Source organism: Lepidothrix coronata, unplaced genomic scaffold (assembly GCF_001604755.1).
Source record: "Lepidothrix coronata isolate B3197 unplaced genomic scaffold, Lepidothrix_coronata-1.0 Scaffold14, whole genome shotgun sequence".
In the NCBI taxonomy this organism is placed as follows: domain Eukaryota; kingdom Metazoa; phylum Chordata; class Aves; order Passeriformes; family Pipridae; genus Lepidothrix; species Lepidothrix coronata.
The window spans coordinates 4,737,714-4,751,124 of record NW_016690194.1 but is presented as its reverse complement, the minus strand read 5'-3'; the positions used below and the strand labels follow the sequence as shown (position 1 = coordinate 4,751,124).

The window sequence follows — 13,411 nt, the reverse complement described above, 5'->3', positions numbered from 1 at the left end:
TCATGAGGGAGTGTTTGGGAAGCAGCAGTAGAATACTGTGACAACTTCCAGTGACCTAGTGACTCATTAGGTGTCATTTAGAGCCCTTTTTTTTTTAATTACTGAAAGCAAATGTATGACATGATGACCCTATTATCCTTTGTGGCTGTGAGAACATCACTGCATTTTAGCAAAATATTACCTTTTATGTGACTTTCTACTGCACCTAATTGCAAAAACATAAATGCGACAGACAGAAATGCATAGCAGGTTTATTGAGTTGTGATTGTCTTGTGAGTTTTAATTAATTATTCTTCCCTCATTAAGAAAGGGAGAGGTACAGAAATAAAACAAAAGACAAAAATACCTTGTTATGAACTTGATATCAAGCTTCCACAGGCCAGACACCTGAATATACTGAGATTTCCTAAGGGAAAATGGACATAAGTCCCTATCAAGGGAATTTATATTTGTAGGAATAATGTTTTGGTGTGGTTTGGGTGGGTTTTTTTCCCCTGTTGTTTTGAGTTTTTGCTTGGGTTTTTGTTCGTTTGTTTGGTTTTGGTTTTTGGAAGAAAGTGGTTGAAAATCAAGCTTTTTTTTTTTTTTATCCCACCTGAAAACTAGTGTGGTGGGGGGAAAAAAGTTTTCCCCCTGAAGTTATAAAATGGTAAACCCCCAGGGGGTGGTTACCCTTGAGGTTCAACCAATGAACGCTCTTGCAAAATATAAACGTATCACCCAGACCGGAAAAGAAGAGTTGTTGTTGTAGTAGTTGTTGTTGGAGAGAGTGGCCATGTTGTAAAGCCATGAGGAGAAGGGGCAGAAGCCCCTCTGGGGGGCCACGGCTCCCCAACCCCCGGGTGTGGGTCATAGAAACTGGGAAACTGTGTTAAACTGGACTGAGGTCTGTGACTGAGAAGCTGGAAGTTTCTCCACTGTAAGCAACAGCAGGAGCAGTGACAGAAGCAGCAGCGTATGGAGGGCAGAGAGCCAAGAGATAAGAGAGAAGGAGCAGAGACAGCCAGCAGCAGAGAGAGAACTAAGCTCTACAGAGAGAGAGTGAGTTTGGGTAAGAACTGAAACAAACTCCCCAAACCCCTCTGAGACCTCCAGATGAGGAGGAGGATGATGGACTCTTACTTGAAAACAGTCTTAGAGTGCTACAGCACCAAAAAGAGAGGAGCTGAGAAGCTCGGGGCTTCCCGGAGCTGGACCAGGACGGCCAAAGGAATGCAGAGGAGGTCTTCACGCCCCGCTGCTGATAAACTAAACTAGCAGCCTGAGATCAGAGCCCAAGAGCTCTGTGAGGGAATTTGAATCCCCTGAAGATAAGGACCATCACGAAAGCTTCTGCACTTTGTTGATATGACGTGGTGAAGTGACCTTTGTCCTGGTAAATGCAGCCCATGGAAGAAAAAGACTCTTACTTGGAGTCGAAGGGCCGGGAGGGGCTTGGAGACCCCCTGCCCTTGTGTGTACTGGCAGAGATCCAGCTACAGCTGCTGCGTGGAAGAGAGAGAGATAGCCTGCTGCCCTAGAGACACTGCTGCTTTGAGAGTGGAAAGGATCTCTTCCTTCTTCCCTCCTGGACTTTTATTTGGAGAGAGAAGAGATTTGATCCATTGTAAATACTGTTTTATCATGGTAGAGATAGTTGAGATTGTGTGTGTAATGTATTATAATATTCATTTGTACAGTCATTGTAATATAATCCTTTCCCCCCATTTTGAGTCTCGTTTGTTGTCTGGAAAACCCATCTCACACTGGGCTGAGATGTTGGAGGGGGGCTTGGACTTGAGAATTGGATTTTGGACCTCTCAAACCATGACAACTAGCAATCCATTTTTACTTATTTCTGATATGAAATATTGCACCATGTAATTTATATATGAAAATGTTATGTAAAACATCATTAACTTATTTGAAAGACCCATGCAAACATTAATTTTGTCAAGTAAATTATAGAGGTGCATGACCTATTCAGTTTCGTGTTTCCCATGTTTCCCATATGTCATAAGTTATTTATTATGCCCTGGGATGGCCAATGTGGATACAGTCTCAAGATGTCAGAATGCTACTGAATTGTCTGTTGTCTCCACTGTGTATATTGAATGTTCCAGCTTTTGCAAAAGTCATGCGTGAAAGAACACCTTTTGAGAGAAGAAAAGGTTTCCTCTGAGGCTGCAAAATCACTGCCATAATCTGACAGTAACTATCGCAAAAGCAATTTAAAATTTTAAGCCAAAGGGAGTATTTTCTTGAAACCAGAGTAGGAAATTAATGCTTTAGTTTGATCAAAGCTAAATGAAAAGTGGTGTTTAAATTGGACTTGACAGGTATATAACATTTTTATCCTTTGCTGCATCATCTACATTGTAACTTCTCAGTGAGGATTTAAGAACTTTTAACTTTCCTCTGCTTCTTTGACTCCTACTGTGTTCCCCTTGCCATACCATCAGTTACCATGTGTGCTCTGACTCTGGTTGCAGCAGGAGTACAGGATATCCTGGTTTCCACTGATCCAGCTTTCTCCTGCAGACATGGATCTGCCAATGGAACCACTGGCAAGCATAACTCCAATGCTACTATCAGAGTGCAATCTGGGAGGCTATCCTAGAAGACGTGGCAGCAGTTGCTGAAAAGTGCTTTTCTTTGTGCATGTTAATATTGTTTCATTCAAGATTAAATCAACTTCTTGCATGGTGTTCAATACATTTGTGCTAAATGTACAGTGCTAAAACTAAATTCACATTTAGCAAGTCCAGAATAAGGTGGATTTGGTATTCCATTTAAGTGCTTCTTGCAATTAAAACTATATATTATCTAGTTTTATGCATTTAATGCTGGCAGCACAATTATCTATGCTTTATATTTATCTCCTTGTACTATCCTAATCACACTGGCATTTAACAGCCTGCTATACATGAAGGGAATCCTATTGGAAGGTTGCTCCAAAACTTGCAAGTCATATTACAGGAGACAGAAGCTGCTTGCTGGGGACTGAGGATATGTTGAGGTTTACTTGGAGGTGAGGGACACATCTGGAAAGAGGCATGATTTGGACTGCTGCAGGGATAGGTGAGTTCCAGGCCTAAGAAGCCAAAGTCTTTGTAGTTCCTAGCTATATAAAGTATACTGAGGACCTTGGAGAACTGAGGGGGACAATGATATGTAGTGGGAGTTCTCAGGCAGGCAGTGGTGATAGCTGCTCAGGGCCTCACTTACATTACAGCCCTGGCTGCACTGAATGCTCTCTTCATTTCAGCTTTGATAGCCAATGCTGCCTCGCTTACAGTCTCGCAGCATAGGCATTTAGATTTACCTATCAGGCCATATGTTGGCACGTCACTGCAACTTTGAAAATAACTAATTCTCTCTAAGTTAGCAATCTGGTATTAAAATGCCGTTGTGTGCTGTAATGGGAGAATAATTTTTTGTTTCTAATTCTGCCACATTTTCCTGGTGTTTTCTTTCTTTCACTCCATAGTTCATATCAGTTGTAATTTGGATGAATTAGAGACATAGTTGGAATCTAGTCACCTAGTCCTTTTCCTGAAGGATTCTGTGTGTGCTGCTTTCCTCAAAGCTTTGTTCTCCTGAACCATATTTTTCTGATAGAAGTGTGCTTAAAACAAATTCAAATCAAGGAACCATTCTTGTAATTCTGGATGCGCTAACTAGAAAATAGTAAGTGAGGTGTTGTTTTGAGATGAAAATAATAAGTGAGGTGCTGGATTGGTGTTTGCATGGCACAGAGAATACTTCCAGAAGCTTTATGGTGAGGAACAGCTTTGCGTGAGCAGGAATTTAATGGAAGATGCAGTTGTAGTGGTAACCTAGAGAAAGCAACTTCACAGGCAAAAGAGTTGTCATTTCTCCCCTCTTTTGAAAAACTGAAAAGATACATGGATACATAGGATTTTTTTAAATGGAATTCCAAGAAGTATTCAGTAGAAAGGATGATCTACTAGAACTGAAAAAGGCAGCAATTTTTTTGCAACATTAATAATTTTTTAGCTTTAGTGAAGATTTATTTTTTGTGTGTGCATGTGACTTTTTTTTTTTTTTGACCTTTTTTTCCCTGCCAAGAGTGGTCATAATCATGATCTACAGATATGGTTGTTTTTACCACACTAATTGTTGCCTGTCTCATGGTGCAGTTTGGATTCAGGTTCTCCACACTTAGCGTGCTGTTATCTTTGGATATCTGTGTGAAATTCTACAGTGTAGGGATTTCTTTAGCAGCTGAAAGGACCTATTTCCTCTGCCCACTCTGCCTTCTATGGACGGCAAGAGTTCAGGAACAACACACAGATGATCAATATGATCAAACAATGTCCAATTTATTATTTAAATTATTTAGCTTTTATACAGTCAGCTTTTTCCGGGTATGTGATTACAACAAAGTGATCGGATAGCTCAGTCTGTGCCCGCGTTTCATGGCTTTAGCTCATTGGTCCCGATGCTCTGTCCACGTGTCCTGACGTCATTCGTGCCACCCAAAGTCCCTCCTATTGATCTGCCTTTAGAGACTTTCCTGAGACTTTCCAGTTTTCTCTTTATCTCCAGTTTCCCACAACTTTCAACTATAAACATACAGTTTTCACACAACTTGCAAGTATAAACACACGGAGTTTCACACAGTTTGCAACTATAAACTATTCTTTTAATAACCTCCAAAGTTATGTCAAGTGAGGCCTACTGCTCCTCAGAACTGGCAATATGGATTGTTCACAAAGTGTCCATTTTCCTGCAAATACTCTACAGCCTTCCCTCCCTCTTTGTTTGGGGAAGGCTTTACGGGCTAGGTGTGTCTGGACCAGAAATTTTAATCACCATGATAAACCCAGAAAGCTTAGTAGATTTCTCTGTATCATGGGAATAGATTTTAAATTAACAATAGGTAAATTAAAACTGCATCTGTTCTGTAAACATATTCTATCTTTGAATAAGCTTAAAGCTGTCTCTATGTCACTGCATCAATTTATAGAGTAGAGTTGAAATACAAATATCTGAACACAGACTTCAGAGATACCATCTCATTTTGATCTCTGAAGGCAGAACGGTAATTTGAAATGTTCTGGTAGAAGGGATTACGTAAGTGGCACATATAATTATGGCATACATAGTGTAAAATTAAAGCCATAAGCATTTAATAAACTCCATAAAAGAGTTTGGTTATTGTTTTAAAGTGATTTATTTGGGTTTTACTTGGTTTATATCTGTGTGAGAGAAAAAAAATACAGTAAAATTAAAATTGGTATTTAATTGTTCTGCAGCTTTTTAGGTTTAGTATATTCCAGCAACATTTCAGCAGTTCATTTTCTTGCTAGATGAACATGGTTTTTTTCCCATTTAAAGGCTTTCTTCCCCTTGATGCCAGGCCAGGCAGTTCTTGGGGAAAAGCACTGCTGCTTGGGCAATGTGCTGAGCCTGACCTTGCTATTCTGATGACCTGAGCCACAGCCTACAATGCCATTTCATTTACCAGTGTCTTCATTTAGTGCTTTTCTTTGAAAATATCACCACTGTTGTGCTATTGTTTCCACTACAACTAATAAACATAGCGCTTTTGTTTCAATACCATATAGTCTTCCTTTGCACCATTATTGTGACTAAAAACATTAGCAAACAGGCTTTATTTAAAAACATCTGCACTATGTGCCAAAATCTTCTGAGCTTAAAGTAAAAACTGCCCAAGACTTCTAGCACTATAATTTTATAGCTATTGGAGTGTCAACCACATGTAAAAAGATTTGAAGAAACAACAACAAAACCTCATTAACATAGTAAGCAGTGCTGTGATCATTGTACAGTGTAGCTAAATGCACTGATGCTTTATGCAGAGTTCTGTCTCTGTTTTAGGTTAAAAGGAAACCCAGATGACCCTGTTCTGCTGAGGGATGTGCTGTACAAGATCTGGGATATAACAAGGAGAATATTTAATGGATGGACATCTGTCTTGAAATTGTCACTGTGGTCTCTCCTGAGACTGCAGTAAAATATGTCCACAGTTGAAGGGCAGGGCAAAAAGTGGTTGATGGAGACTGAGCCTATGTTATTTAAAATGTTATGGCTGGTTTCTCCTTTTTTCATGGAGGTAAATATGTAATGTTTCTAGAGGCTAGATTGTTATGTATGTATTTATTTATTTTTTCAATTTATTACATTGAAACACCTTACAAACCGTACATGCCCAGAAATGAAACATGTATGGAACATACTCTACTAAGTACTGCTGTTGTGTTCTGCTGCAAGTACCTTTGCTTGACATAGAGATGAAGCAAATGGGTGGACAATAATTGTTATTATTGCTACTATGTTAATAGTAGTATCTCATCGCACTTTGTAAGTCAGTAAGAGAATCAGAGAAGACAAATGAAGTGACCTTACTAATGTCATTCAGGAAGCAGGAAACCAAGAATAGCATTAAAAATGTTTTTTCTTTGCTGTTATTGCTATACGGTCTACTTTATTAAAAGGAATTAATGCTCAATCCTGTGTTGTCTTATCCATAACTTTCACTGAGTTTCATGACTAGAGTAAACGTGTGAAGGGGAGAAACTTCTGGAGTGAATTGGTATTGGCAGCGAGCAAAACAAGTAAACCCTTGCTGTGATACACCCTGTTGAACTTTCTTGTGTTTGAAGTGCTTCAGAGTTGGGGACCCTGTGGGGAATAAACAGAGCTTTTACATCCTCTAGTGCGTACTTCTCATGAGCCTGAAGTTAAAAACAGAGTGTGTTGCAGACTTCTCACTCCTCTAATGAAGTATTTGTTTCATTCAATTTTATCTGGGACATTGATTCCTAGGTTGAATCATAAATTTGTAGCTAATAATTGTGGAGCTCTAAATTCACAAGTAATCCACATTTACTGTATGTATCGTATGCAGAAACTTTTCTTGGTAGTGGTTTTTTTTAGTGGTTCTGTTCAAACCTTTGCCATGGCAAGGACCAGCACTAGAAACACAGACACCAACTTTAAAGAACAAGTGTATAAATTTACTATAGTGCAAACCAGCAAAGAATTACAAAAGAAGCAGTGAAGTATAAAAGGATAAACTTATCAATGCACCTAATCATTACTATAGAGAGTGTCTCTGGTGATTAAGAAAGATACATCACCAGTTACCCCATTTAATACATTACCATAATCAACATGCAGACCTGCACATCAATTTGGGAGCCCTCAATACAGTGAAAGGTTGGAGAACCACTCCCAGTAACTGGGAAATCTTACACAGTGTGTCCACTCGCAGGTGAGGCTTCCGTCTTTACTGTGAGAGGGTCCAGCTTTTATACTGGTAAAAAAATAAGCTTACATCACTTATTTGGTGCAGAAAATATCTAGCTTTCTTCTCTCCTAGGTTTTCCCCCAAAGCCTGGCCAGGGCTCAGAGGAAAATCAAGGGAGTCAGTTTGGACCAACTACTTTTGAGTGGGGACAATTGCCTACCTCCATGACCTGGACTAGTCTCTAAACACAGAATGATGGATACATTCATAGCAAATACAAATCTTTACTAATTAGGTGGATACCAATATACCTTACTAACAAGCATACATGTTTACACAGGCATAGTATTATGGATGTTACTAAGCATTATATAGAATTTTGGCTAATAAGCAGATACATGACTAAATATAACATTAGGTTGAAAGGTCCATCTAGAGGCCAACTCTGGCTCGGGGTCTGTTGTTCAGGCCTCAGCACTTCACCGTGCTGCAGCCAGGTGTGGTAGTGGCTGCAACGTGTAGCTTCTACTTAATGTTGAATATATACTGAAAAATAAATTAAGAGGAGTAAATGCACTGACAGAGAGACTTGACTTTCCTGAGAGAACTGAGTTACAAACCAGCAAAGATGCATTGCATAAATATTTCCTGTTTTTCCACTGTAAGAGGCAATAATTGAAACACTTACATATATTAAGAAACTCTATAAATTCTTGTGTAAGGATGTTTGCTACATGTAGAAAGCTTAAAGGTTTTTAAACAAAGCAAATCAAAGCCATATCTAATGTTTGATCAGTGACTGGTAAAAAAATATTGACTTTTCTTTGCTGATAGGATTTGCTACAGTTATATTTTTATTTAGTAAGAAAAATTTCATTACTAAGTTACAGACAAAAAGCGTATTATCAAGACTTAAATATTAACCCTTTGAGAAGAGATGAATGATTAATTTTCATTTTATATTGCTCTTGACTCTTGTGTTTTGTGATGTTCTTTTAAGGCTTTGCACTGTTGCCATTTGATTAGCCTGTAATCCGATAAGATCAAATTTGTCCATGTTTTCTGCATTTTTTTTCCAAGTGCCACATCTTATTCCACTTGATATGCACAAAACCAGCATAGTTTCAGAGGCTATGGGTGGGGAGAGCTTGCTAATTTTTTTTAATGTGTCTCTGTAATATTTTTCCCCATTTCAATATGCCAAACCCCCAAACCACATTGTTACAAATTACTTGTCACTTTTTGGTGCATTCAAACCAGAAGATTGACTGCTTTCCTTTGTAGCAGCAAAGGTAGCTGGATAAAAGATGCATTTTATAATCTTACATTTTTGTAAGGCTCAATATCCATAAGCAATCAAACCATCTATTTGTTTGGCTTTTCACTACACAACATAAGTATTCTAGGTAATTTAGGTCTAATTAGTCAATTAGTTCTGTCAGGTGGAGTTGAATTGTTCATGAAACAAATTTATTGCCTTTTTAAGGGTCATTTATGGTCTTAGAGTTGTGATTAAACACAAGGTTGTGACTTATTAATATTGAAAATGGAGAAAAAGTTCAGTGGAGCAACCAGGAAGTTGACTGGGAAAAATAAGCATTTTTCTTTTGCTTGCTGCTTTCATGCTGCTTTTTCATTAAGCATTTAACTGTGTAAATATCTATTTGTAATTCTTGATGTTCCACTTGATACATATTCTTCTCCATTGGAAAGAGGTGAGGAAGAGACCAAAAAAAAGAGAAAGAAGGCCACATCTCTAATATCATGGGGTATTTTCTTTGGTTTTGTGTGGGTTTTTTTTCAAAAGCAAAATATCCACAAAAATGTGGCCTGAAATAAAATGAAGGTTGTGTAATATTGAGAGAGATCCAAAATAAACACAAAAGAAGCCCAAGAAATATCATGGGATTGAGTGGGATATGACGAACAGTGAAAATTAGCAATAGATAAAACTTTGTAACAGAAAAGGTTATTACATTGCCACAGGGTGTCATCCTATTAGGTTCAAAATAGGATTTGATATCCACGAGTGTGCTAGGTGTTGTCTTAGTTGTTAAACTGAACTTTGGGCTAGATACAGAATATCTTATGTCAGTGCTTGTTGATTTCCAGCTACCGGGGAATAACAGATTTACAGGGAATTTATGCTACACCAGCACATAGTGCAGTTTTAAATGTCAGTTCCCATGTACCATTGATCATAGTGTGAGGCTGGACTCTAAAATGCAGGCATAAGATAAAGCATGACTATGTTCCTTGAAAATTTGTTTACTGTGGATTTTTTTTTCTTTAGTTGCTGTTGTTGGGGTGTTTTTTTATAATTTGCATGAGATTTATGAGGCCTGGCTTTCTAAATGTCTTAGGTACTGTTCATTGTCATAAAACTATTTTATGTATCAGAATCATGTACTCTAGTTATGCAGATGCATAAATGAAATAATAATTGAAATAGTTTGCTTTCAAACAGGCATTTTAAATCTGTATTAGAGCTTATTGTAATGGCAGGAGTTAGCAAAAGTCTAATAACAAAACTTACTCTAGAAGACTCTAAAAGACTCTAGAAGACTCAAGTCTTGCATACCATGTTTCAGTCTTTAGCATATGTTCATTGTTGATTATAGACACCCTAAAAATAGGGGTGTATAAATGGAAATGCTGACAGATTCTGATGTTGGTAGCAGGCACTGCTATAATTAGGTATGCATCTAAGTAGACAGTGTAATATGATTGTCATGCGTATACCCTGCGCTGAAGGAATGTGTATTAATCTGCACAATCCTTTTAAACAAGTTGAGGAGCAAGAGTTTGTGGAAAAAAGATGCTGAGATTTATTTAACAGTCAGGCTGATGTGATTGTATATGAAAAGAAAAGAAATATTGGACAATTCTGGCTAACTGTTATCTCGAGATTGAGAAAAAACTTCAGGATTTACCTAAAAACATCAGGCACTGTATAATTCAGAAGAAGAAAACATATGTAAAGTTTTCTATCTTTTTATTATAAACAAAACATGGTTGAAATAGTTTGAATGTCAGTAAAAACTTTCCTCTGTTTTTAGGCATTTAAACTCTACAGTCAAAAAGTCTTTTTCTCCTATTTTCTTTTTGCTGTAAAACTGCTATTTCTTTTGTAATTTCAGAGGTCAGACTCCAGCTATTGCTGAATTCAACTTGCTCCTGAAAGCATATTCTTTGGAAACTTACGGTGTTGATCCGCATCCGTGCAAGGTAACAGTCTTTTTACTAACTAATTTAATGAAGTGTCTTTTTACTAATATTTACTTAAAACCCATTAATGAAATTGATTTAGCTCTGGTTTTTTATCCATGCACAAATAGTGAGTAATTTATTAAAGAACCTGCCTTGGAACTCTATATTATGCCTAAGACTTGGAAGAACACTGACAGCTTGACATTACTGCATCAGTCAAAGGAAAGTTTTCTCCAGAGGAAACAGAACATCATAGGAGAATCTAATAGAATGTCATGACATTAAGCTTTGATTATACTTCATAATTTCTTTGCATTTAATGCAAAGGTCTCTTTTAAGCACTCTAGGTGTGAAATACTTTTTGTTTGCCAGGATTTTCAGGATTCAGCATTGTTCTGTCCAGAAGGTGCAAAAAATTGATAATCCTTGGCAGATCAGTTTTTCAAACATCATCAAAATATGAAAATCTTACGAAGAACAACAAACCAGACGTACAGAGGGGAGAACCCACTTTCTATTCCCACCCCCCACTTTGCTATTTTGTGATCCTCTATAAGAAGGTGATTTTAATTAACAGTTCTGATTATCCTTTATACCTGCATTTTTAATTACATGGTTGTATCTGCATAATCTGCAGTGTTTATTTTTAGTATTAATTGCTTTTGTTTTAAGTGCTGCTTTTACTTTGGCTTGTGTATTATCTCATCTGTTGGAACAGCAACACTGTTCAGTTAGATGTGCTGCTGGTTAGCGCACTTAAGCAGTCAGCTCTAACACAAAGCTCCATAAGATGTTGTATATACTTTGTCAGGAATGGTGCACCTGTGTGAAAGATGGGCTGGTTCAGAGCTCAGTGAAGTCAATGACAGTAAATTTTAGTTTGAAACTATACTGGAGATTTTCAAAGGACATCCCAGACTTAGGTTGGTGCTTAGCACAGAGGCAAAACTGGTTCAGAATTTCCTCTTTACCTGTGTAGCAGGGATTTTAGTGTGGGGACAATCAGAAGTTTTGTGACCCATGCTTAAGGCAAATTTGTCTGTCTTCTGGCAGCAAACTACAAAGCAAGGTTCTTTGCTGGCTCCTTACGATGTGTTCTTTCCGGTGCTGTGGCTGCTATTTCAGAACCACCCCTGTTTCAGTTCCCCTTTATTTTGTTGGGGGAACATCAAGCACAACAAACTTGACTGTCTTTAGTAAGGTGAGGGTATGGAATTAGGGATGGACAGGAAATCCAATGGATACAAAACTCACCCAAACCATTAATCAAAAAGGATGAGCCAGAACCTTTATTGTAGAGTTAAAATTTTAAAATGGTCTCTTCTATTTGAAAGACAAGTATCATCATATCTTCTTGTTTGTACTCAAGAATACTTGAGAATACTCAGGAATACTTGAGCACAAACCAGAAGTTTATAGTAGTAAATGCTGTCTGTCAGCAGTACTTTCAACACAACATCTTGCAGAGGAACAATGTATTCTGAAATCTTAAAAAATATCAGTGTTGAAGCAGATGCAAATCCCTGGCTCGTAGTTAGTCAGCACATTAAGAATGGGACATAAACAGAAGTATATTTTCAATAAAATTAGTAAATATACCTCAGGAGTCCCTGTTATCAGCTACAGGTAGATAGAAAAAAAACCTAAGATGCTGTTTCTCACTTCAATGCCTAGAAATAAATGAGGCCTGTATTGCCAAGAGCTGCCCTTTATCTTTAGAAATATACATTTTGAAGGCAAAGTTTATTTTAAAAAGGCAAACAAAATAGAGGTAGTCTAGAGAGGGGTAGCGATTTACGGTCTCAGTAAGAAATACCTCACTGGATGAAGGAAAAATTATGTTTCCTTTTCTCTCTCAAGGACTCAGTTGGGACAACCACATTTCTAGGATTCACAGCTGCAGGATTTGTAGTTTTCCAGGGGAATAAAAGAATTCATTTGTTAAAATGGTAAGTACATGAAGTAAATGTATTTTAATAAGTAGGAGTATTTTCTCCTGTGTCTTTTCTTCTTCCTACTATCTTCACCTGCATATGTTGTCTTTAAGGAGGACCATGTGAATATTCCTTCTCTTGCCCCATCATATTTCTGCTTCAAAGGATTTTAGATAAAAACAATAATAGTAACAACAACAACTTTGGTCTCATTCATCCTCCAATGAAAATTATTCCACAGGCTGGATTAGTCAAAATAATACATGAATGTTAAAATTGAGTAAGATGATTTTTCAGCTGTGCTGTAAGTCACCAATGAGGCTTATTGGCAGAGATGTCTGGAATAGTTAACAAGAGTTCACCTTAACCTTTGTTTGACTCTTGTAAAAATATTGCTATTTCCTCTTTTCCTTAACCTCAATTTGAAAACTACAAAAGAACTTACTCAATAAGCAGAGGAGGAGGTGAGAATGCCTTCAAGTTTCTTTTTTTCTTTTAGTCTCTTTTTTTTTTTCAAGAAGTGGGCACTTATGCAATTGTCCTTGGTTTGTCTGGTTTTGCTTTTGTTTTGTGCTTCTATAAAACATAATTGGTTAGCATCAGCCAGCCACATTTGAGGGAGAGGTAAAACAGCTCCTGGAGGTGATGTAAATGCAACTGGCCATGCTCTCAGAAGTGTGGTGCAGAGCGAGCAGTCATGCTTAGTTGTTGATAAATCTCTTTTTAGCCTGCTGTTACATGGATGCCAACAGCAGTTACTTAGGTATGGGTGTTCCATCTCAGAGCTTTCAGCCTGTCTTGTGGTATCAAGATGGGCAGAAGGTGAAAAAGTGCTGAGGTAGTTTTTAAAGTAGAGCTGGACTTTTTACTGCATATCTGTAGAAACCTCCCTGATAGTTGAATAACCTGAAATCTTCGAAGGTGTAAAGTCAGTATAGTCCTGTCTGTACAATTCAGTTGTGGATCCCTGTGGATCTCTTGGGGACGTGCCTGTCAAATGCCAACCACTTGCAATCCTGGATTTATGCTGTAGTTTCCCTGGGGTTAA

At 37.8% G+C, this 13,411-nt stretch overlaps 1 protein-coding gene across 5 annotated transcripts in view; it reads left to right on the top strand.

Annotated features, from left to right (window-relative positions):
* The window catches only part of FRMD3 (FERM domain containing 3), a 155,815-nt gene that overhangs the window by 118,240 nt on the left and 24,164 nt on the right, over positions 1 to 13,411 (top strand). For all 5 annotated transcript variants that reach the window (XM_017806175.1, XM_017806170.1, XM_017806173.1 and 2 more), the window contains 2 exons: positions 10,360 to 10,447; positions 12,290 to 12,378. In XM_017806175.1, the coding sequence (XP_017661664.1) occupies positions 10,360 to 10,447; positions 12,290 to 12,378 (177 nt within the window). The remainder of the gene's footprint in view (positions 1 to 10,359; positions 10,448 to 12,289; positions 12,379 to 13,411) is intronic.